This window comes from Cnephaeus nilssonii (assembly GCF_951640355.1).
Source record: "Cnephaeus nilssonii genome assembly, chromosome: 11".
In the NCBI taxonomy this organism is placed as follows: Eukaryota; Metazoa; Chordata; class Mammalia; order Chiroptera; family Vespertilionidae; genus Cnephaeus; species Cnephaeus nilssonii.
Genome location: NC_137082.1, coordinates 28,505,052 through 28,531,519, shown reverse-complemented (window position 1 = coordinate 28,531,519; position 26,468 = coordinate 28,505,052). Strand labels below are relative to the sequence as shown.

Sequence of the window (26,468 nt, the reverse complement as noted above, 5' to 3'; positions counted from 1 at the left end):
CTACAAACATATGTGAGGTTTGGCTTATGGTTAAATCTTAGGAGAGATGTTCTCTCTCTCTCTCTCTCTCTCTCTCTCTCTCTCTCTCTCTCTCTCCCTTTTTATCCTCACCTGAGGATATGTTTTTCTTGATTTGAGAGAGAGACATCGATGTGAGAAAAATCGATGGATTGCCTTCCATATGCACCCCAACTGGGGGATCAAACCCAAAACCTAGGTCTGTGCCCTGACCGGGAATCAAACCCAAAACCTTTTGGTGCATGGGATGACACTCCTACCAATTGAGCCACAGTCAAGACAAACAAGTTTTCTTACTGTGACCCTTTGTAAGGCACAGGTATTTTTTTCTAGTTCATTTTTTCTCAGAGGGCTCTCAGATTTATGCAGTGATCTTTCGAGCACCTCATCCTACCATGTCCCTAGACTTTGTGTCCCGACCCCTGTGTGGCCATTAAAGATGGTGTGCTAGGTCTCCTATATTCACTTGCCTCTTGGAATGCCTACTCTCATTTTGTTTTTGGTCTCTAAGGACTTTATTTACTTTATTCCAGCTCAGTCATGCATTTTACAAGATTTTAAAAATAATATTTTACCCAGCATTTTTAGATGTTTGGTAAAAGTGAGGATTTTCAAAATATCTTGTAAACCATACTCTTTCGTCAAAAATATACAGCTATCTCTGCAATCCTACTAGAAGTATCCTTTGTAAAGGTGGAAATTCAATTCCATGTTTGCACCCACTTCTAGCCTTCATAATGAATCCATGTTAGAAACACTTGCAATACAAGTACATCCTAAATCCCTCATGTCCCATGTTTTCTGTCGTTCAGTCAATCCCAGCTTCCACTTCTCTGCTGGTTATAGGCCTTTCTGCATAGGTTGTATCATATTATGCTATTTTAAATTTTGCTTGTGGAGTTTTCCATTTTCTCTGAGTTTTCCATGTTCTCTGAAGATTTTGGTCCAGGAGAGAAAGCTCAAAGCTTTGCCTTCCTTCAGATTCAGCTGTAAATGGGGGAAGAGAGCGAGAGGAAAGGAGATCGAAACTTATCTCCTAGAACTGTTCTCATTTTATTGCCAGGCTCATATCACCTTTTTAAGTTTAACTCTGCACTGCAATTCTGACTCAGCCAGCCGTCATCTTGTGACCCTAGACCTTTTCTATTTTCCCAACCTTTTTTTTTTTTTTTTATGCAGCTTATTTCTCCTTCTTCAATATATTTACTCACCGAAACTTTTCCTAAGGCTTTTTGCTGGATTTACAGTTTTTATCAATTTCCAAAAAATCAGCACCAGCAGCAGGCTCCCTGGAGATTGAGTCATTTCAGTCCCACCTACACTCCGGTGCTGGTCGCCCTTGGGGACACGCGTCGGGAGACAGCTGGAGGGCCCTGCAGCCTGGGCTTCTGTGTTTGACTCTCCCACACACGGGGCCACCTGCTGTTCCCACCCACACTGGGATCATGTTTGCTTTGCAGAGCGTGCACTTGGGACCTCTCTGTAGTCATATCCCTACTGCTGTGAGATGGGTAATGTTCACTGTGACTCATCCCATCCGCTCTGATGCCAGGATGGGGCAGTAGCTATTGGCAAAAGTGATGTTCCTTCTAGTCAGGAATGGATGCTTGTTCATCTGGACTTCCCTTATCAGAGGCCTCCATCACTGAATAGTGGACATAGAGGAGCATTTGCAATCCACCCTTAAAAGTCCCAGATGTTAAATGACAAAGGCCTACTTCACCTGTGACAACTCTGCAGCCGATACTACTCTTGTCACCATGGTAATGATTTTAAATAGATTTTATTTATTTACTACTAGTATGTGCTAGGCTTTATGCTAACAAATCATTTAATTCTAACAACAGCCCTATGAAGTAGGAGCTGTTATCATCCCCAGTTTACAGGTGAGGACCTGGAAATTCAGCGATATTAAGTCAGTAAGAGGCCAAGCTGGGACTCAAACTCAAGCCTTTAAATGCAAAGTCGATGCTCACACACATTTCATCTGTCAGGATAGAAGCATTCGACGTTCTGATTGATGGCTATGAGCCTTTTACAAAGGCCAGAACTTAAATCCATGTCAGGTCTGTCCTTTAAGGTAACACATCTGAAAGTATATACACATCGAAACCGTGCTGCCTGCCCTAGCACAGAACTGGTTTAGGAACTCCTTCGTGAGAAATGCTTTCAGAACCAACTTTTAAAACATAAGAAAAGCAATTTCCTTTTGGAGATAAACCTTGATTTTATATATTTTTTTCTTTTAAAATACCTTTTTATTTTTCAATCACAGTTGACATACAATAGTATATTAGTTTCAGGTGAAAAGCATAGCCATTAGACATTTATATTCCAAACCTTGCTTTTTATCCCATGCTTGATCACCTCCATTATTTATCAAATTTCACTCCTAATGCCTCTTGACAGTTTCCAAAAAGGTAATTCTGCCCTCTGAGGATGGCGATTTGCCACTAATGAGGACATCCAGCAGACGGACACTGACAGAGGGGATGAAGTCACTTCCTAAGAGACTCCAATGTGCTCTCAGCAATGGCAGTGGTTTCAAAATAAAAGTCCCCCCATATTTTGAAGAGGGAGCAGTCAGCTATATATTTACATTCTGGTGTTGGTATACAATTCAATCTGTTACTTCAGAGGTGTACTTATCAATTTGATGTAGAGTGAAATCTGTTTACACAAATATGCATCTAACAAAAATTCTGTGTATGGAAAAAACGTCTTACTGCTGAGGTCAACGTTGGATAGTAGTTCTGTCCCATTCCTCTTTAAATCTTAAAAAAAAAGAAATATTGACTTGTGGATGTGGTCAGATTGTGAGGTTTCTGCTTTCCCAGCAAAGGAGTATGATCTCCCTGCTGTATGTCTCCAGCAACACTCCAAGCAACATTTTTACTGTGCTTATTTTTTCTTATAGTGAAGGTTAAGGTCAAAGTTTCCAGCATCATCTTAATTAGCTGCTCACATTTAACTTAACTCTGCTGAAGTAAACAGTGGCATTCAAAAAAAATAAAAATAAAAAGCAATGTTGCTATAGAAACCTAGATCTGAATCATTTGCTTTGCCTTTCTACTCCCAAGCGTTCCTTACTATCTAGGCCAGGATATGAAACAAATTTGCTGAGACCTCCCATGTAAAATGAAATGTTAAAAAAAAAACGTTTTGGGGGAAACATTTTAAATGATTACTTTAGGGGTTATGGCGAAGCTCCTTAATTCCAAATGGCTGCTGAGGAGGACGGTCTATCGGGTTTCCTTGTCTGTCAGCCTCGCCTTCCTCATTGTCCCCTCTCAGGGCTCGATGGGGTCAGCAGGGATCGTTATTCTTGCTCCCGCTCCAGCTGTAAGGTTCTGTTCCAGAAAGTGAGTTGGAGCAAATAATTCCCGATGGCTTTCCTAGCTGTAAAGGGGTCAGATTCTGATCCTTTAACTGGTTCCTACTTAACAAAGGGCAAAACGAAGCTTTTTTAAATTCAGCCTCAGGCTAAGCCTCAATCTCACAGTAAAGGAAAGAATTGTTAAGCATTTTTAGGATCCATGAAAAGCCCCTCTGACATACGAGGAATCAAGGAAATGAGAACCCAGATGAGAAGATACCATTTGAAACTTACCTGAATTGGCTAGGGAGGCTCTGAGCATCCCTGCCTGGCTCATCATCACCAACATGCAAATCTATCGCTGGTCCTAATTATGGCAAATGATAACCAGATGGAGATAATTTTAACTCAGAAAATTAATAAGATTAGCCTTTTCCGGTTCTATTTGCCAATCCCTTCATCAAGTGATTCTGGATATTTGGCCTTTGTCTCAGTTTTCTTGTCTGAATGAGGCCAGGATGCTCTCCTCTCCACCACCACCCCCACCCCCCACCCCCCACCCCCCACGACACACACACACCCATACACAGTATCACATTTTGGAAGTGATAAGCTGACATTGTGAGGTTTTTTGGGTTTTTTTGCTTGAGAAGATTTGCCATTAAACCAAAACCAAAACAAACCTTGAGGCTTCTCAGGAAGTCTTTTTTTCACTCTCCCATTCTTTTTAATCCCCTTCAGACTGAGATAAAGCAAAGAAAAGTCAGAGGCTGCTTTCTTTGTAATTCATTTTGCAGGTCATTAAAAAAGAGAGAGAAAAGACACAAAACCCAATAGAAAAATGGTAAAGAATATGAGTAGACAGTTCACAGTATCAGAATCCCAAGTGGCCAACACATGTATGAAAAGCAGCTCAGACATACAAGGAATCAAGGAAATGAGAACCCAGATGAGAAGATACCATTTGAAACGTCTGACAGTATCAGGTTTTGGCAAAGTGGTGGAGAAACAGGAAAACCCAGGCTCTGCTGCGGGGGGTGGGGGGGGGGGGGGGTGTAAATGCTACAGCCACTTTGGATGAGGTAAATTTGGATCCTAATGAAATTGACAAGATTCCCTTTGACTCAGCAATTCTGCTTCTGGCTGTGTTTCCAGGGAAAGTCTCACACAAGTGCACCAGGAGGCAGGCACCAGGGACTCACTGAGGCCTTGTCTGTGATAATGAAAAATTAGACACAAGCTGTATACCCATCAGCAAGGGAATGGATGAAAAATAATACAGTATGTTCCTATATTAGAATACTATATAAGGCAGATTCATATACACTGAGTGGCCAGATTATTATGATCTCTGAACGCATAATAATCTGGCCACTTGGTGTATATCCTACCTAATAAAAGAGTAATATGCAAGTTGACCGTACCTTCGCTACACCCACAAGCCACGCCCACCAGCCACGCCCACCAGGAAAGCATCCACTGGAGGCTTTTCAGGTCTTGAGCTTGGGGTCCGGCCGAGCCCAAGGTCAGGAAAGCCTCCGCCGGAGGCTTTTCCGGCCTTGGGCACCAGCGGGGAGCCTGCGATGGATCGCAGGGAACTGGGGGTCCACTCCTGCAATCCATCACAGGGATCTTGGGGTCCGGCATTGGGCACCAGCGGGGAGCCTGCGATGGATCGCAGGGAACTGGGTTCCACTCCTGCGAGGGGGTCTGCTCCTGTGGTGGATTGCAGGGAGATGGGGTCCCCTGCCTAATGGGCGGTGTCTGAGATCACAGGGAGCTGGAGGTCCGCTGCCCAGGCCTAAAGCTTTGGCCAGAGGCTTTAGGCCTGGGCAGGGCACAGCCCGTGATTGGTGTGAACTATAGAGGAAACACCTTTTATGACTGCACATTGGCTAAGCTTCCTGTATGCCACTGGTAATATTCTTAGTAACTTGGGTAATAAGAACCCAAAAAGGTGACCTAGGGTTTTTCCACCACACTTCTGGGGAAAAAAACGAAGGTCCGCTGCTGGAAGGCTAAGAAATGTCATATCCTGCCCTAGCCAGTTTGACTCAGTGGATAGAGCCTCGGCCTACTGACAGCAGGGTCTGGGTTGATTCTGATCAAGGGCATGTACCTAGGTTGCAGGCTCCTCCCTGGCCGGGTCCCAGATCAGGGCTCATGCAGGAGGCATCCAATCAAAGTGTTCCTCTCACTTTGATGTTTCTCTCTGTCTTTCCCTTTCTCTTCCACATTCTCTAAAAGTCAATGGAAACATATCCTTAGGCGAGGATAGAAAGAAAGAAAGAAAGAAAGAAAGAAAGAAAGAAAGAAAGAAAGAAATGCATATCCTATGAAAGACACATCTTGAAAATGCCTTAAAAAAGTTGTCATTTTTTCATGATGAAGGGACTGGAGTCGTGTTGATGAAAACACCTTGGTGGCTGTGGTGACTGGCAGTGGCTGCAGCAGCGGGGTGATGGGGATGGTGCGTTTCCCTGATCAGTCTGGTTGCCTCCCACAAAGGGAGGCCAGACTGCGGCTTAGGCCAGCTTCCCATGGGGATCGGGCCTAAGCCATCAGTAGGACATCCCCTGAGGGCTCCCAGTATGTGAGAGGGGGCAGGTTGGACTGAGGAACCCCCCACCCCCAGTGCACAAATTTCGTGCACCAGGCCCCTAGTATATGTATATTAGAGTCCCGGTGCATGAATTCGTGCATGGATGGGGTCCAGCCAGCATGGCCAGGGGGAGGGGACATGCGTGGTTGGCCAGCCTGCCTGCTGGTCGAACTCCTGGTTGAGGGGACAATTTGCATATTAGCCTTTTATTATATAGGATATACACTGAGTGGCCAGTTCAGAGATCATAATAATCTGGCCACTCAGTGTATATTAACATTAGCTAGAAGTAAAGTCATGTTGAGTGAAAAAAGCAAGTTTGTTCATTGAACTTAAAATTAAAATAACCAAAACACACAAAGCAACAATTCTATTGCTTATGGAGACATATATATATAAGGTATAAAGATGGGCTGGAAGGAATAAGTTTCTGTAGAAGTGGTCAACTTTAGTTGAAATGTTTAATTTTTTACTAAGAAAAAAGAAGCAAATATGATATCTTACTTGCCAATTTGGGGTGGTATAAGCTAGGATATTAGAGTTCCCTGTAAATTTCAGAGCATTTCCATTTCTGAAGAAAAGTATAATATGCCAAGATAAAAGTAAGATAGCTTACAGATCAGACAGTGGAACCTGGCCTTATATAACTGGCCTAGGCACCTAATTTTAGGGCTGTCGCACATATCTTTGTTTTTTTCCCCAGCATTCATTTTGTTTCTCAGCAGTTGCATTTTGCAGGACCCTGTCCTCTGACCATTGCATCTGTTAGTCATTAGGATGAAGGTGACAGCATATGCCACCTCCCCTTGGGTGATTCTTTCAGTTTTAGCTTCAGATGTAAACAAGTACAGAGACTGTGGTTTCAAAAGCATCTGACCAGATCTTCCATCCTTTTGAAATGTTAAGTTGAATTAAATATCTTGATATCCACACCCTTTCCCTTCCCCCTTTGTAAGTATATGGATTCTATCCTTTAAAGGAACAGTTGCACATTCTAAAATGTAGAAACCAGCAGGGTTACTATCAGGCAAAAGGTAACTTAAGCTTATTGATTTTTGGTGGGGGGGAGGGGTCATTAATTTTATGGTATTGATAACGTAGGAAGCAAAGTGTCTTGACACTCCAATGCAGGAGCTTCAACGTAAACCTTCTTCCTGTAGGAGAATTTTTCTTCCTCATTCTTTTGTAATCAGGCTTGGCTACATGATTTAACATTTGCCAGTGATAGGTAAACAGAGTGACACAGTTTTCCCAGTCACTGCCTCCTTTACCACACTCTTTTCCCTGGCTGCCCCATCAGCTTGGGTTCCAGGCTAAGGACAAAGATGATTCAGATCTACTTGTATGACACTGAGCTGGAAGATGAGAGAAAAATCCTTTGTTGTTTTATGCCCCTGGGATTTGGGGCTTGCTTGCTATGTGTCATAAGCTAGCCCATCCTGGCCTCACTGAGAAGGTAACATCTGAGCAGAGACCTGAAGGAGGAGAGGAGACCAGCCATGCAGATATGTGGAGAAAGCACGTTCCACTCAGAGAACAGCAAGTGCAAAGGTTCCAAAGAGGGAGCTTGCTATTTTTTTTTTTTTAAATAAGCAAAAGTTTCTTTAAAAGTCACAGAGGTAAAAGAAATGGGTTCAGGAAACAAGTTACAGAGGCAAAAGAAAGGCCCTTGGAGCTTAGGAGAAAGAGAAAGGTAAAGGTACACACCCTGGGGGGAAGAAGCCAGGGACTGGGGCAGTTTCCATCCTAAGAGCTTTTAAGGGTGGGGATTTTAGGGGAGAATCTTAATAGAATATTCATCAGCTTTTCAGGTGTGTCTTTTCAGAGTCACGGTCTCTACTGATAGGTAGGCACCAGCACAGGGGGTCTTTAGTCAATGCAGCTGGTCCTGAGGCGGCCATGGCATCACTTGTCTGATGCTGCTGCTTTTCTGGGCCTGGAGCTGAAACACAACTGAGGCCTAGATATATTTGATGTGGGTCAGAACCTATTGTCCTGTCCTGGGGCTTAATGCTTAAGGGTTATTCTCCGGCCCCTTTATTCGGTTCCCCTCTAAGGGGTCTAACTGGCATGACTAGCAACATGCCAGGGGAGGAAAGGTCAGGGAAGTCTGAACCTCATGACCTGATTGATATGCTAGGGGAGGGAAGGTTACCCTTAGGCGAGGTCCTTGTTTTCCTTGTTTTGGGTGTAGCTAGGCACCCGGGAAGTTCTGCCCTGGTGACCTTCTGCACCTGACCTATCTGCTCTGTTCATGTCTGTCTGACTCCTACCACATTCCCCCATGAAGGGAGGGAGCTCTCTTGATGCATTCAAGGATTGGAAAGAAGCCAGACTTTTCAAGGCAATGACGCAGAAATGTGAGCAACCAGTCAGACTTTCGCACAGCCTGTAGGGCTGGAAATAGGGCTTAATCTTGTTGATCCTGTTCACTCCTCTTATGGAGTGGGAAGGCAGGAGTGAGAGAAATAGAAGAGGGGATAAAGGAAAAGAAAGTGAGATCTGGAGCAGGCAGATGCAGACTAGGAGAGCAGGACCCCCAGATCCATGGGCCACAGCCCCTCATATACTAAACTGATGGTGTCACCATGTAGAGAACTTATGAGGCCTCTGAAGTTTGACCGCTGCCATAAAGGAAGTGAGTCCTTGCATCCAAAGAGCACTAATAAGTGACCATTGATAACCAGAACATCCCTCTCCCCCATTCACCTTGTTCTTCTCATGCCCATGAATTTTTCTCAGAGCCACACAGAACCCAGGCAACCTCCAGCAGACAAACCAAGGCAGCAGGGTTTGTCTGAGAAGTGTGCTGGGCAGTGCCCAGCAAAAGGGGCAGCTTCCCCTCTGAGCAACATAGGAGACTGCACATGCCACATATTACTTCTTTCCTTAAATCCTGGTAATTCTCCATGTTTTAAAATCGAGTCGTAGGTTTCTTTCAGCTCTGTGCAGACTTAAAACCACAGATGCTCCCAATTAGCAGTTGTTAGTAAAAGAAACTCTGGGCAAATAAGGCCGAGTGGGCAATGATTGATGCTGATGCAAGAAGGAGACAGAATTCTAAATATCAAATTTATGCAGGGGAAACTTGTTAGAGTTGCAGGCTAAAATGTTTCACAGAGGTAAAATCCTGCTGTGTGTATCAGCCACAGAAATAGCCAGGAAGATTCTCTGGAAGAAACCCCTACTGTATTAGCCACTTGGCTTTCTCAAAGCTAATGGCGTCTCTCGCAGAACACAACCATTGATCTCAAATGCTCCATGCTAATTGGTTGTCTCAGATTACTGAACTCAAATTAGCATCTATAACTCCTAAAGATATAAAAATAGGTCTATAAGAATCTCAAATATCTGTATGTTTTCTCTCTTTGGTCAAAAGAAAAGTTAACAGCCCTGGCCAATGTGGCTCAGTTGGTTGGAGTATTGTCCTGTACACAAAGGCTAACACGGGCCAAATGAACAAGGTTTAAGTTTATGTGGGCCACAAAAACACAAAAGCTTCAATTTTTATAGAAACGTAGGTTTATTTCGATAGAGACATGATGAATACAAAGGGCTGAGTAATCATTAACATAAAATAATAGGACATTTTAATAAAAATTAATATTTTTTCTTGAACATTAACTTACCAGACACTGAATAACTGCACAAATTAATAATCATAACGCAAATAAACTTATTTTTCTTGTTCTCCGAAAGCGAAATATCTCCTGTTTCGCACACCAAACAAGTCAGTCCAAGACTAATGACGTGGCAATTGGCTGCTAAAATATTCGCTGCTAGTATTAGTGGAGAGAAATGGTGTGCCTGCGCTTAAGGCACGTAAGGGAAATGAATGCAACAGGATTATAGTAATCAGTCATTAGCAAACATTGTAGTTCGTGATTAATAATTACGTATAACAGGATATTGTAAAAATTAAGTTACAAAATTTTTATTAAAACATTTCTTTCATACCGTTATATTGGCTGGGCTACAAAAATATTTGTTTTGGGCCACATGTGGCCCGCGGGTCTCAAGTTTGACATGCTTGCTGCACACGGAAGGGTGCGGGTTCAGTCCCCAGTAGGAGCACTTGCAGGAGGCAGCCAATCAGTGTTTCACTCTCACATCGATGCATCGATGCCTCTCTCTCTCTCTCTCTCCCCCCGCCCCCTTCCCTCCTATCTCACTAAAATCAATAAAAGCATGTCCTTGGGTGAGGATTACAAAAAAGAAAAGTTAAGAAACAGATATTCTGGTAGATAGGTGGCCTTAACATAGTGCATGCAAAAGCATTGTCATAGGAAGCCCTGTCCTCCTTTTCTTCTTATTAATTCCTAAAGAAACTTTATTTGTAATTGAAAGCCTATTGAAATGAAAAGGGAAGTTCCAATTTAAGTAATGCCAGAATTAGGATTGGTGGTTAGGCCCTTGCTTAGGAAAAAAACAACACACAAAAAAATCAAGGTCTGAGAAGGCAGGAATGCATAGTGCAAATGGGTACCAGCAAGAAATCCATTGTGCAAGAATCAACAGCAAAGGCAAGTTCAGGGCAAATCAATATATTGCGATGCAGTAGGATTCAGCCTTCACTTCCCACTCCTTCCACAATCCATCCTTGAGCCAGAGTTCCTGAGAGAGTAAGGGGCACTACTGGAATTTGGGGACAGTAAGATTCTTGGTTTATGGAATTATCTTCTACATCAGTGATTTTCAACCTTTTTCATCCTGTGGCACACATAAACTAATAACTAAAATTCTGCAGAACACCAAAAAATATATTTTTTGCCAATCTGACCAAAAAATTGTATAATTTGGATTCATTTACACCAGACAACTATTGCTGTGTTGACTGTTGTCATTTTTATATTTGACAATCTCAGGGAAAAGAGGTCAGTGCTCCTGACTAAAATAGTCAGGTATTGCATGTTTTAAAAATTCTCCTGGCATGCCGGTTGAAAGTCACCATTCTACATTGTAGGATATTTATATCCATTATTTTGTAAAATTTTGTAATTGTAAAATTTCTTTTGGTGGCCTACTTTATTATTAAAACAAACAAACAAAAGACTTAGCTCAGGGCTTGGCAAATAGTACTCGCCTAACAAATGGTACTGCTGTTAGAGAGCCAAGGATGGGTCACTAAATGCAAGTAGCACTTTCCAATCACTGACACAAAAACATCCCCAGTCTCTCCCTAGAATAGATATTATAGTCCCAAGCTGAGAACCCTACAAGTCAGGGCTATATCAACAGGTAGAATAAGGTGGGGCTTGAACATAGCTGTAAGAATGCAACAATGAGCAGGAACTGGCTAAGTTATCAAAGATCCATCCTTCTGTCTACATTTAGTGCATTAGGAAAAGAGAAGCAATTAGCTTTATTTGCTGGTGAAGAAACAGTGATGTCCAAAAGGCCACACCAGACACATGATTAAAGAGATGGCTTTGTAGTTGGCAGCAATGCAAATTTCAAAAGGAAATCAAAGACTGAAATGAGCTGGAGGCAGGTTCAAAAGAACTGACTGAAGCAGTGAATGATTCAACCCATATTGTTATTGGCTCTTTGGAAAGAGATTGGGGGAAGGGGGGGGGGTGTCTTTGAAGATGAATTGCAGTCTGCTTGACATTTGCAAGAAAAACAGAGAAGACAGGCTAATTTTTTTGGTTCTTTTGGACACTGAGTTTAGGACACCTAATTTCAAAAATTAAATATAATAATGAAACTCCGATGAAAACTTAAAATCCCGCATATCAAAGTTGTTGACCAGTTACTTAGTAAGTACATGCTATGCTCCTTGGAATGTTCCGTATAGATGGCTGCCTTGGGTGGACAGTTTCAGGAACTCTCCAACTTTCCCAGTGTTCCTATGGAGCATCTCCTTCTCTCTTTCATTCTTCCCACTGACAACTAAACACAACACATGATTTTCAACCAGATCTTTTTGCTATAAAGAACATGATTGGGACCACTTGATGGGGGCTAGGATTAGATGGCAGTAATGTCGTCCCTCTTAATTTCCTGATTTTGATGGTTGCGTTGGGGTTATGTGGAAGAATGTCCTTGCTGGTAGGAAAATCAGGGTGGGCATCAGTTTGGCAACTTTCAAATAATTAATGAGAAAAAGTTATTTGTATTGTACTTGCAAGTTTTCTATGAGATTGAGATCATTTCAAGAAAAAAATTAAAACAAACCTCTGGAGAGTAATTGTAAAATTTCTTTTGGTGGCTTACTTTATTATTAAAACAAACAAACAAAAGACTTAGCTCAGGGCTTGGCAAATAGTACTCGCCTAACAAATGGTACTGCTGTTAGAGAGCCAAGGGGAGTGGGGAAGGGGTCCTGCTAGGCAGGGTGAGGGGTCCCTACCCATCTGCTTCCCCACAGATGATTGGTCTGGGGGCCATAAGGCAGGACAACAGGGGCTGAGAGATTGAACCTGCAACCCAAGTACGTGCCCTTGACTGGGAATCAAACCCAAGACCCTTTGGTGTATGGGCCAACACTCTACCACTGAGCCACACCGGCCAGGATACAGATATTTTTATTATAACTATTAATTGAGTAAGTGGTTGGGGAGTGGGTGTGTAGAATTAAAGCTAGTAATTAATTACAGCATATATTAGAGCAAAAAAGGGAAAATATATTATTTTGATTTAAAGTATAAAAGTTTAAAGCATAAAGCTGGTGGCTGTATAAGGAATTCAGCAACTTACAAATTATTTGTGTAAAATCTTTTCTAAAAAAATGATACGAAAGTTCTTTGTTTCAAAAGACTTAAGAGATTCCTATGTTAAGAATTAGGGTGCCCAGAGAGGTACAGAAAGTTAGATTAAGAACTAGGATTTGGCTCCAATTCTGGTTACTTACTGTCTATTATTAAATCTCTTAGTTTATTTGTTACTCCTCCTTTAAAAAAGCAAAAAGGTGGTTTTAATTTAGAGATAAAGAGTCTTTAGGATTATAGTAGGGAGTAAATAAAGAAATATCTGAGCTGTGTAAATGCCCAGAACTGTCTGCATTGGGGTCTGCAATGTGTTTGTGCAGTGCATCCCTTTGGCATCTGGTGGAGTCCATGAATGCAGAATAAAGGTTTTAACTGCATGAAGTAAAACATATAAGCTTACCAAGGGAAAACACTGAAATGTAGCTATTAAAATACGTAAAGAACAAAATGTGTGATATTATAATGAATATGTGTTTTTTAAATTAATGTTTAAATAATGAGATCTAGTGTCAGGACTAATAACTGTGGTGATTTCATAGTAGTGACCTTAGTCTACTTGGGCTGCCATAATAAAATACCGTAAACTGGATAGCTTAAACAAAAGAAATTATTTTCTCACAGTTCTGGACACTGGAAGTCCGAGGTCAGGGAACCAGCATGGTCATGTGTGGTGAGGACTCTCTCCCTGGCTTGGAGAAGGCCGCCTTCTTGTTGTGTCCTCAATGGCCTTTCCTCAGTTCCTGCACATGAAGAGAGAGGGGAGAGAGAAAGAAAAAAAGAGAGAGATCTTCCTCCTCTTAGAAGGCCACCAATCTTTTATGATTGAGGCCCCACCTTTATGACCTCAATTAACCTTAGTAACCTCCTAAAAGGCCCATCTCCTTTAAGGATTAGGACTGTAACATATGAATTTTGGAGAAACACAGTTCAGTTCATAGCATAGTGATGGGCATACGTGATATTTCAAAACATGTTCAACAAACTATAATGTCATATAAAAATAGCTGTGATCTACTAGTGATAAAGTCACAGGTATTGCTGCTAATGGGTTTATTGCCTACATTCATCATGGAAGGAAATGCTTGATTTTAGGTAGAGATTAGTGAAAATAAAGATATGATATTTTTCCCATCCAAGTTCACAGCCACTTTGAACTTCTTTTCAAGAACCCCTGAAACATGTTCTTGTTTTGGGCAAACAAGTGGCATACCCCCAGGATGGTGGGAACAGAATCAGAAATCATCTGATTCTGCCCATTGCCCATTACCCGGGAGCAATAAGTGTGCTGAGTTAAAAAGAGACATCACCTACTTTGGGCTGGCTTTCTGATATTTTTGAGTAAGTGTTTGAGTATTGGGATGTGTTTGTCTTACAGACAGCGGTCACTTAAATACTACACCAAGTGATTCCTGGGCCTCTGAGAACTTCTGGCTCGACCCTTCTGTGAATGGCCAACCAGAGACCAAGACAGAGGATGAGGAACTTCGGAAATCCCTGGATAGACTCTATGAGATGTTTGGCCACCCACAACCAGCCTCTCGAAACCCACTCTCTGCATCTGTCTGCCAGTACCTGTCTCAGAAAATCCACGAACTGCAGGGCCAGGAGAGCCAGAAGTACGCCCTCCGCAGTTTTCAAATGGCCCGGGTCATTTTCAACCGGGATGGCTGCTCATTGTTACAGAGGTATTCCAGGGACGCCCGGTTCTACCCACTGGGAGAAGGAAGTCAGTGTCTGGATGACGAAAAGCCGACCCCAGGACTTTCCAAAGACATTATTCGTTTCCTCTTGCAGCAGAATGTGATGGAAGACCCATAACTGGTGCCTGGTGGCCAGAGCAGGCCAGCTGGATCTGGAGAGCAGCCCTGGGGCTGACACTGTCAGTGCACCACCCAGGTCCCCTCAGGTCTGTCTTGCCAGCTTTGTGCCCCGCCCCCAGTTAAGTGCTCTGCAGCCAACAGCTGGCATCTGTGACCAAGTATTAGAGGCTGGGTCAGCCCAAGTAGAGAGCCATCGATGCCTGGGAATTTTAAAGCCCCCATGGCCACACGCCCTCCTACCTTTCCCTTTGGCCAGAGGCCAGTGACGGACTGGTTTGGGAGTTCAGAAAGCCCAGCTTCCTTGTCTCAAAGGAAGACATGCTCTGTGGCATAATGTACTCTTTGGAGCTCCACTCAGAATCAGGCCGATGCTGTCCTTCCATTCATGCACCTATCGGTGCCACCTATGAGCCTTTCCTCAATAAATCGCTTGTACTTGAATCCTTGACTCAGAGTCTGCTTCTGGGAGAACCAGACCTAAGGGAACAGGCTAGCATCAGCTGAATTTTTTGAAGGGAATAAAACTATGCTGAACCAAGCAAAGAATTATACCATGTCGTAAAACTGTGACCACGCGATTGAGCGCGTATGTTCCAGAAGAACACAAAGATTTAAATACGCTTCCAAAAAAGTGCATCGCATCTTAGTCAGACCCTTGCCTCTCCAAATCCAGAACTGCCTATTTTATAGCACCACCTGGGAGAGGAAGGGGCATGTGGACCTCCTAAAATAACAGCTAGGATTCACAAATTTAAAAAAAAAAAAAATAAAGTCTCTTCGTCTCCACACACCCAGGGACGCGCAAGCTCAGTTTTGATAGGCTGGGTAGGCCGGTGGCCTCGTCAGCTTGCGGTGGGAGAGAGAGAGGAATCCTTTGCCCAGGTGCACTCCTTCCTCTGGTGGTTTCTGCCTTCTGCCTGCCGCCAGCACCTCTGCCACTTTCTGAATGGTTGACCCCCTCACCCCTACCCTGTCCTGACTTCACCAGGGAGTGGCTTTACCTTTGCTTTTTAGATTACTTTTTAAATTTATCTCTTAGTTATAGTTAACATACAATATTATATTATTTCAGGCACATAATAGTAATTAGACATTTATCTACCTTTTTTAAACATATTTTTTTATTGATTTCAGAGAGGGAGCGAGAGATAGAAACATCAATGATGAGAGGGAGTCATTGATTGGCTGCCTCCTGCTTGCCCCCTACTGGGGATTGAGCTCGCAACCCGGGCATGTGCCCTTGACCGAAACTGAACCTGGGACCCCTTCAGTCCACAGGCCAACGCTCTATCCACTGAGCCAAACCAGCTAGGGCGACATTTATGTACCTTATGAAGTGATCCCGCAATAAGTGTGATACCCATCTGACATCATACAATATTACTGACTATATTCCTTGTGGCTTTAAATCGCCGATGCAGGCTTGTGCTGGCAGGTGCTCTGCTCCACGACTGTGTCCTGAACCCCCATTTGAGAGTTCAGTGGGTAGATGACGTCACCTGGCACCAAGCTCCCTGCAACTGTCATTGGAAGCCTCGCAGTAATCCTTACCTAGACAGTTCGCCAAACAAATTGCAGTGACAGGAAAGGGTTATATCAATTGTTTCGGGGGGACCAAGAAGAGAAGCTGGCAATGCTGTGCAGTTAGATTTGGAGGAACTTCTGCTGAAATTTAATTGGCATAAGATCCCCTAAGCTTTCCGTATTAAGCAACTAGATCAGCCTAACCGTGTACATTCAGAGTGAATGTGTCCTTGCAGGCAGGTTCCTTGGGGACTCTTGGATGGAGACAGAAGGCTTTTAAAGGTCAGGAAGGTCAGACATAAGAGACATTTCAGACGTAAGAAACAGTTCCACATTGACGTGCAGAGGCACCATGGGAAGGAGACCTAAGTGGTAGGAAACAGGAAATGAACAGGCCTCTGAGAGACTTGGAAAAACAAGCCTCCCAATTTTCCTCCGACCAGCAGTCTTCCTGCATGGGCCTCTCCTATTCAACTGGTCCCCACATAGTCATGAAACCAATGGGACTTAGAATAGAAAATCTACAGCTTTAATTTGAAGGTCATCCTAGTTTTATTGTTTTTTTAATGTGAAGCAAATTAATAGAGGCCCTTGAAGAATGCTGTAGTTCTCAGTATCATGCAGTCACTGAAATATTGGAGATTAGTTTCCATGGCTACCAACAGAAAGAAGCTGACTTATTTTATACTGTTTTTATTTTTTTCTTTCATAATTGAGATTTTATTGTTTGTTTTGAGGATCAGTACACAGACATATCAATTTGTACACAATTCTTAGCATACATACCAAAAATGTAAAGTCATGTAGTTGTGATTCTTTTCTAAACAGTTATTTCAGTGACTTTCCAGCTTAAAATGTAGAGGCTAACTTTCCTTAATAGAGTATCAAGTACCAATATCTTCAAATGTTGATACGCTGTTACATCAAAGTCCCACTAATTCACAATTTAATATCATATATACCACATAATTAAATTTTCAATCTTTCACAGCACACTAACAAAGTTACTAGGAAAACTGGACTACCACCAAAGATATTACAGATGCACAGAATTCTGACAGGGAGAGCCAAAATCAAGGAGTGGTTTTCTTTAGGAAACAATTCTACCAAAAACATGTAAATCAAAGTAATTTAAAATGTTCAAGACATAGCAAACACATGACTGACTCCAAATTGCCATTTAGTATGCTTTGTATTATCCTATCTAATACAGACAAAATATGCAAATTGATTGTCACTCCACAACAAAGATGGTGGCGCCCACAGCCAATAAGGAGGGAATATGCTAATTGACGTGACAAAGATGGCAGCAGCCAGGCCAGGACACTTGTGTTGTTGCCATGGCGACGGTGACGGTGACAGCGCAGGCACGGAGCGGCCGGGGCGGGGTGGGACACCTGCTTTGAGTGGGGGCTGGGGGTGGAGGGAGCTACAGGAGGGTGGTGGGGCCGGAGCCAAGGCGGAAGGCAGTGGCCAGAGCGAAGGCCTGGGTCCCGGGTGCCAGAGGGAAGCCAGTGCCGGCAGCCAGGGAAAGGAAGGCCTATTCTTGCACGAATCTTCGTGCATTGGGCCTCTAGTAGGATATAAAAACTAACCCCATCTATGGAATGTTAAGCTGACACCCAAGACAATCAAAGTCTCTCATATTTAATATCCCACTATTTTCTGGTTGTCCCAAAAATAAACAACCAGCAAATGATTTCACCACTTAAAAAAAGCATTTATACTTTAAAAAAAATGGGATGAGATGGAATTCCTTTCTTCTTAAAAATGTTTCTAGAGCTACTAAAAAACTTGCATTTACAAAATAGTTGATAAAAATATTCCTCTGGATTGTATAAGAAGGGAGACAGGGACCACTGATAAGACACGGTATATGACATTAATCAGACTTGGCTTCTTTTTCTCCTGCTTCATCTGAGGTTGGACTCTCCTCGTTTTTAGTTTCTCCGTTTTCCGCAGGTAGATCTTCTTTAGGTTCCTGGTCAGCCACTGCCGCCTGCTTTCCCTTTGCTCCCCTTTTCCCTTTCCTTTGCACTTTTTTGTCTGCAGATTTATCCTTTCCTGCCGCCTTTTTGGGCTTCGTTTCCACTTTTGCAGGAGCAGTTTTGGCTGACAACCTGGTCGACCTCCTCTTGGGCTCCTCCTTGGCTGCCCCCTCCGCAGACCGGACCTTCTCTTGGGCATCGTGGCGGCGGGCTGGGCGTGGGCTGGGTGCCTGAGGGCTTGGGCACCCCTAAGTGTCTGGGTGAACGTGGGCTGCCAGGCCGCTGCCCAGTCTCCCGCCGCCCAAGCTGCTCTTTTATACTGTTTGTAAAGGACAAAAGATATAAGCTATTTGAATCTCCATGCCCGGAGGCAGCAGCTTCTCTTGGGCAGTGAGATTTTAGTGTCAATAATTTTGTTAATTTCATCAGTGTTATGGGCTCTCAGCCAGCGGTTAGACTCTAAAAGCAGAGAATTAACAAGTCTAAAAGCCAGAAGCACCTGATGGTAAAAAAAAAAAAAAAAAAAAAAAGGAGTGTGGCCTGTTTGTATCTGAGTAAGTGCTTGTGACAGGCCAGAACAAGATATCTGATTCCCTGCAATCTCGTGCCTTAATTTGATCTTCGTGGGGTCAGGATGGCATTTTCCATTTATCTCTGTTTACCTTCAATAAAGACTAAGAGGAAATGGCATTGAGGCTCTGGCCTTTGGCATTATTATCTATTTCTGCCCTACACATCACTCACTGACATATTATCATCCTACCAAGGTTCTGACTGGCCTGTGATACCACCTGTGGCCCTTTGGTCTTGGGGAGGATGGATTTGCTTGCAGTAACTCCTAAGAAGAGAACTGCTGCCATGTTTTAACTTCATGAAACTATTACTCACTTCATTAGTCTATTTCTTTGCTTGACCTATGTAAGGGCACATGTAATGGATTTTTTAAAATTATGTATTTATTTATTTCAGAGAGAAAGGGAGAGGGAGAGAGAGATAGAAGCATCAGTGATGAGAGAGAATTATTGATCAGCTGCCTCCTGCATGCCTCCCACTGGGGATTCAGCCCCAAACCCCTGTGTGTGTCCTGACCAGGAATCAAATCATGACCTCCAGTTTTATGGGTCCACACTCAACCACTGAGCCATACCAGTCGGGCCACATGTAATAGATCTTATTAACACAAAACAACACAGTAATACTTTCAAAACACTAAAGCTTACTTGGAAAACTTTTTATTGGATTACAATAATCTTGTAGAAAGAGTTTATAAGTAAACATCTTGATAATTTTCATAAACTGAACCCACCTGTGCAATCAACAGCTATGAACAGCTAGTACCCTTCTGAGTGGAAATTTTCATCTGGAAAACTGAGGAGACTGGTTTGCTCAGACCAGTGTTTCTCAAACTGCTGGTAGTACACAAAATAATGTACATGCAAAAACAATGTTTATTTTCAGTGTGATCTATTCAGTTCAATATATTAGAGAAATATAACTACTATGTCTAATCTGTTCTTTTTCAGATATTACATAGGATAAGCCTAATATAAATATTTAAAATATAAAAGTGAATTGAATTACTGAAAGTGTTAAATTAATAATAGCTCAGGTGACATATAGATGTGTCAAAAATTATAAAAGTGGTATACTGGAAATGACTGAAATTCAGAATACAATGGATTAGATAAGCTATTCTATCTTGTAGTCTCCCACCATCTCTCTCCTGGAATACTGTGAGAAACTTCCATCAGGTGAACCCACATCTACATTTGCCTCTCTTTACCTTGCACCCATAGTGCAAATCTTTTTAAAAAGCAAAGCATGCATGAATGGCCAGAATATTAAAAAGCAATGTCTAGCCTTATCAAATATGAAAACATTTTAACTCTACAATAATTAAAGCAGCCATAAAACAGAAAAGAAAAAAGAGTTCAGTCCATAAATAGATATGAATGCAAGAGGAAATTGAGTATATGATGAAGCTAGCATTTCAAATGCATAATGAAAAGATGAAGTTTTTTAGCAAATGGTCTATTCCTTTCTTTTTTTTTTTTTTTTTTGCAAATGGTCTTAAAGTAACTGGCTTCCCACACTGGAGGGGAGAATAAAAAAGCCTGACTCCTCACCTCACTCCTGTTATCAAAATGAATTGTAGATACTCTGGGGTAACCAAGGATGAGATGATAGTGCCTGGGTGGGCGCTTGAGGCTGGGTGGTCCAAGAAAGACTGAAGACGTAGCCTTTGAGCCGAGAGCTGCAGGATTCACAAGAACCAGCTGCACAAAGGCTGGAGTGGAGCATCAGGAAGAGGAACGAGCATTTGTAGAGTTGGTGCGAAACTCAGCCTGAAATGAGCTCAAACTGGACAGAAGGAAGTCCATGTTTGGAGCACAGTATGCAGGGGCAGACTAGCAGGTGAATTTCAGAAGCAGGCAAGGGCCTTTTAAGCCAGGGTGAGGAATTTGAATTTTATTCTAAAAACCATGGGAAATGATTTCTGGGTTTTAAGCAAGAGAATAAGAAAATATTCATGAAAATTTAGTATGTGTTAAGGATAACATTTCAAAACACTCGTAAAGTTTGAATTCCTAAACAGTCAATCAACAGATCCTCACATCACACTATACACAAACACAGATTCCAGATGGATTAAAGATCTAAATGGAAAAAATAAGACTATAAGAGTTGCAGATGACACTATTGGTGTTTTAATCATCTTTTCCTCCCTCTATTTCCATTCTCTCAGGTCACGTTGCAATGGTGCCTCCCTCCACTTTCTTCTCCAGGGAACATACATCACTCTCCCTATGGGTCAGAGAACTCAATGTTCCCGACAAGTTCACATTCAGAGAAAGAACATGCTATGGTGATCCAAACAACAGCCCTCTGGGAGAAATGATTCTTTAATCCAAGAAGCTTGTAGACCAGACTCAGGCATGTTTGCCTGTTTGCAACCCACTGGCCTTATTCTCTCATTGCTTTTTGAGAAACATTGGCCCGAGCAAACCATTTTTACATCTTTTCTTACATGGTTTCTTCCTCTTGCCATTGCTGTCACCTGCTCCAAGCTTTCATCTCCTGAAAGCCCTCCTCAAGGTTCTCCCTGTTGCCAGCCTCTCTCACACACTGGTCTTCCTAAATCCAGTTAGTACTGGATCCCATCCCGTCCCCCACAGAAACTTCCCAAGCTCCTTAACACCCACAGGGTGAAGCACAGACCCTGGTCCACACTATTCTAACCTGGATGTCCCACCCTCTCCTCAGTCCTAGAACCTTATATCCAAGCTCTATGGCCTCCAAAACATTACATCCTTTCTCCAGCCCCTACGGCTCTGCTCTACTAATATATGCTTAAATCCTACACAGCAGGGCCATCCTCTATAAACATGTGTCCATCTTCCTTCCAACAGACAGAGCGCTTATCTTCCCCAGGCTCGGCACACAACAGTGCTGGGCAAACACTGATCATGAGCTTGTTCTGCAGTCATGTCACCTGTTCAGCCTCCTGGTGGAGCCAGCTTGACAAGTTCTTTCTCTTTCCTGTAACTGAAGCCATGAATTTTAAGCCAGGGGCAAGGGGGGCGGGGGGGGGGGGGTGGGGTGGTGGATTTGTACCTTCTGAGAGACATCATGGCAAAAGCAAGAGTCCAATTGTAGGTGTCAGAGGCAACAACTCGGCCATTAACAAGTGGGATGTTCAGTGAGGCTCATATAATCCCTCTGGGCCTCATTTCCTTCTGCAAAATGAGGACATTAGCAAAGCTCCGAGTCTCCCTCAGGCTCAAACATTCTGTGCAAATCTCCATGAGGGCGGATTCAGGAAACTGATTTTCCAATTGATTGAGCTGTGTGGCGTTATTGCATAGAGAATTAAACTACTGTTCATCACAATTCATTTCCTGAGTTTAGCCCATCAGCCAATGTTTATTAAGTACCATTTACTCTGCAGTACCCTGGATTAAGTGGTGTGGAGACACAGAAGTGGTACCTCACAGGATCCTTGGCCTCAAAGAGTTTATTACATAAGCAGAATTTATTATATAATAAAAGCTCACCAAGCTCATGATCCAGCAAGTTACTTTCTGTTTGTTTACCCACCTAAGACTTCTGTAAAGTTTTACTTGAACCATTACAGAAAATCCCTGTGTGAACTATGTATTCTATGTGTCATTTCTATATTATTTTATTCAAAACACACACACACACACATACATTTTATGTTTAGATATAAATATATGCATTGAAAATGTGTATATTTAAATATCTCCATGGACAGGCTGAGTTTTTTTTGTTTGTTTTTTTACTTTTTAATAAACCAAAGGATGTGGATTTTAAAACTTTCATAAAAGTAGAGAGAATTGTGCTACCTACCCATTACCTAGGTTCAACAGCAATCAGCTTTCTGCCATTCTTGTTATCATTCCCCTCTCCTCTTTGTGTGTGTGCTAAAGCACAGCTTCTTCAGTGATCAGTAGGGAAGGACCCTTATTTAGTTTCCAATCAGTAATGGACCAATGCCAACACACAACTCACCATGCAAGTTCAACAGTGCCCATTAACAAATAAGGTTGATTGATGAATGGATAGATGGTGGGTAGATGGATATTTAAGAGCTAATGGTAGGTGTTAATGGTAAAATCTGGTGGTGATGCAGGTCTTATTTGTAAATTTTTATCAAGTTTTTGCATATTTGACATTTTTCATAATAAAATGTTGGGGAAATATATGCAGGGTAGGTTTTAAGTGTATTAAATATCTACCCACATACATTTATAACTTGAAATTTTAAATTACCACAAACGTTCCTAAGACAATCTCTTTTCTTAATAGAAAACATACTTGAAATACAAAAGATAACTTTTTTGGCTCTTAAGAGGTAGAACTAATTAAATAACCAACAGATCATTAAGGAATATTTCCAAATTGCTCTGGGAGATATGACTATAGAGTCATGGTTCCTACCTTCAAATAACTTAAATTTAAGTTGGGAAAATTATTTTCATATTGATCTGTCTAGATATTTATTTCATAACTGATATCTAACCTATGTCATCTGCATCATTAACATCTACAGCTTCCTGCCCAGATCATAAAATTGACATTTATACCACCTACATTATCTATATCAAGTAGATAATGAGACCTGGTGCATGCATTTGTGCATAGGTGGGATCCGGCCAGCCTGCCCCAATTGGGGCCGATCGGCCCAGGCTGGCCTGGGAGAGGGGCCATGGGTGGTTGGCCAGCTGGCCCTGCCCCCTGGTCGAACTCCTGGTTGAACTTCCGGTCGAGGGGACAATTTGCATATTAGCCTTTTATTACATAGAATGTCATCAATATCTATGTTTAGACCTATATGATTGTATGCACTCTTCAATCATCTACACCTGGACATTGGCAACATCCAGAAACATTTTTTATTATCACAACTTGCGGTGCAGAGAGTGCCCTTGGCATCTAGGAAAATGCACAGGATGGCCTCTGACAGCAAAGAATTATCTAGCCCAAATTATCAATAGTGCTGAGGTTGAGAAACCCTAATCAATATCATGTACATCATCTGCATCCATGTTTACAACTATGCCATGCACATCTGCATCTATATTGATATCTACTTACATCTGTATTTAGATCTACATCATCTACATTTGCCTTTACATCTGTGTCACCAACAGCTACATCTACAACAAATACAGGATCTACATCAACCACATCATCTACTTCACCATGTCCATCATCTACATTACATCTACATCTACCTCAATATCTAATTAGCAGCTCAGAGCATGTGTGTTACATCAGAATGTGGTCTATTTAATATAAAATTAAATTTTAATTCTTCCCTCATCTGACCATAACAATTCTGATCATCCAATTCCAGTGTATTTGGGGGTGTGGGAGGGTGGTCCCCTCATCACCAAACAATTCTTAGACATTAGCTGGGTGTCCTACAATTCAACTCAATTCTGACACTATCTACCTGGAGATAGCATCAGATCCTGTAGGTAAAGGGCTCAGTCCCATCACCTCCTCTGCCCTCCACTTCAGAAATCAATCCCAAATCCAGGTTGTTACCTTTGCTTCTGACCAACTGGCTATAAATCAAAGGTTCGCACAACCCCCTTCATAGGTTTGATTAATGTGCTGGAGTGACTCACAGAACTCAGGGGACCGTTTATTCACTAGATTGCCAACTTATTACAAAGGAAATGAATCAACAGCCAGATGAAGAGATACATATCGCAAGGTACCAAACAAAGGAGATTCTGTCTTCATGGAACCTGGGCCCCGGCATGGTGGCAGGTGGATGCATTCTGGTTCACCAACCTGGAAGCTCCCCAAATGCCCTCCTCTTGGGTGTTTAGGGAGGCTCCATTGCATAGGCCTGGCTGATTTAATCAGCAATTTTCAACTGGAGTGCCACAAGAAATTTTGAGACATGCAATACCTGACTATTTGGTCAGGGGCACTGACCTCTTTCCCCTTAGATTGTCAGATTAAAAAAGACAACAGCCAACACAAGAGCTGTCAGTGTGAATGAGTCAAGATTATACCTATGTTTTGGTGTGCCAAAGAATTTTAGTAATTAGTTTGTGTGCCATATGGTAAAAAATGCTGAAAATCTCTGGATTAAATCACTGGCCATTGGTGATTTATTCAACCTCCAGCCCCTCTCCCCTCCCCGGAAGTCAGGTGGATGGGACTAAAAGTTCCAAACCTCCAATCACATGGTTGGTTCCTCTGGCAACCAGCCCCCATTTTTGGTGCTTTCTAAAAGTCACCTACTTAACATAAACTCAGGTGTGATTGAAAGGGGTCTGTTGTGAATATCAAGACGCCTTTATCGCTCTTTAGAAATTTGACGGGTTTTAGGAGCTCTGTGCCAGAAACAGGGACAAAGACCAAATACATATTTGTTATAAATCATAATATCACAAGCCACATACAAAAATGTTTGTTACTTCAGAACGAGGAGTACATTTAATCTAAAATGAATATTTAATTGTAATTCTCCCCTCCTCTGGCCACATCCAAAAATGTGAGTGGAACAGAGATTGACCACTGCTAATCACACTCCCTAAAGTGTAAGAGGATGAGCTTTTTCGTTCTGACTTCCAAGGACATGAATTAAAGTGAGAAGTTAAGCCTGGGCCTGATGAATTTCATTCATGCCCTGTCTTTGCTGGCCAGCCTCCCGGAACCAGAAAGCAGGCCCAATTATCTCTGATATGGTGATAAAAATAATTTATTCTCAGAGAAGCAATCACTGTACTTTGAGAACTTGATGTGGTTTGATCACATCTTGTTCCATCTGAACTGGGCTGGGCTGGAAAACACGCAGTTGACATGTGCTGTTGTGGTTTTGCCCTGGGTTCTTTGGGCCTCACAGTAGTTAACAAGACCTGTGATTCCAGACCAAACAGCAGCTCAGGTTGCCACATTCATTAAAGTCTCCTTAAGCAAATGAGCTGACTTCTCCGCCAAGACCAAGGTACCATGATGATTCTTGATGAAATTGAGAACATGGGAGATAAGACAAAATAAGAGCAAATCCCTGCGGCTTCTTCAGCCTGTGACATTTACTAAATAACTTTGCTTCCCTGATGTGGGTAACAAAGATATATATGTAAGTAGGCCACTTCCATTTTTCTTGCAGGAAAAAGACTGGCCCTAGGCAAAGTTTCAAAGCAGACTCTCAGTCATTGTGGTGTTTCTAAATTCTCAAAAAATATGAATCTTTGGGACCTGGAAGTGAAACACCAGAAATTCATTACTCATTATTATGGATTTATTAAAATATTTTCAAGAAATAAGAAATAACAGTTTAGTAGTATTTATAAAGTACTGTACCCTATAGCAGATATCCAAATGTAAAATTCCAGCGGACATGATTTTGAATAATTTAACATTCAAATCTAACCCAGCAAGTTTAACAACATTACACACCAAAAAAAATCACAATTCAAAATCACTAATTAATGAACTTATTTTGCTTCCAAAAGTTATTTCTTGGAACATCATGCTTAGGATCTGCATAAAGTATAAAGTATGTCATAAAAAGTTATAAAGTTATTGATATTTATTTTGTTTGGGAGAATGCCTCACTATACAGGACCATGAGCACATCCTTACAACATGGCAACAGCTACAAGCCACACAGACCAGTCCCTGTGTAACATCTGTGGCCGGCTCCTGTCTTGCTCCCAGAAACCTTCCCTCACCCTTCAACTCTGCTGCTAGCCTTTCCTGATCTTGCTTATTAATGGATCCCTCGGTGGATCCCTTTATTTTTTAAATTTTTATTTTTTTGTTGTTGTTAATCCTTGCCCAAGGATCTTTTTATTATTATTATTATTTTTAGAGAGAGTGGAAGGGAGGGAGAGAGCAGAGAATCGGTACGTGTGTGTATGCCACTCTGCCTCTTATACACTCTTTGTTTCCTTTCTCCCTGTACATCCCCACTGTCAAAACAGTGTTCAGAGGATCACA

The 26,468-nt window shown here is 42.1% G+C and overlaps 1 protein-coding gene and 1 pseudogene across 2 annotated transcripts in view; one reads left to right on the top strand and one right to left on the bottom strand.

Annotated features, from left to right (window-relative positions):
* The window catches only part of SHLD1 (shieldin complex subunit 1), a 73,521-nt gene extending 58,620 nt beyond the window's left edge, over positions 1–14,901 (top strand). Inside the window, exon 3 of the mRNA XM_079784409.1 lies at positions 14,022–14,901. Within this exon, the coding sequence (XP_079640535.1) occupies positions 14,022–14,464 (443 nt within the window). The 3' untranslated portion in view covers positions 14,465–14,901. The remainder of the gene's footprint in view (positions 1–14,021) is intronic.
* A 2,922-nt stretch (positions 14,902–17,823) lies between these two features.
* LOC307107795 (non-histone chromosomal protein HMG-14-like) lies at positions 17,824–18,177 on the bottom strand (annotated as a pseudogene). The gene has a single exon. The product of its transcript is annotated as a non-histone chromosomal protein HMG-14-like (transcript).
* Between the last annotated feature and the right edge of the window lie 8,291 nt (positions 18,178–26,468).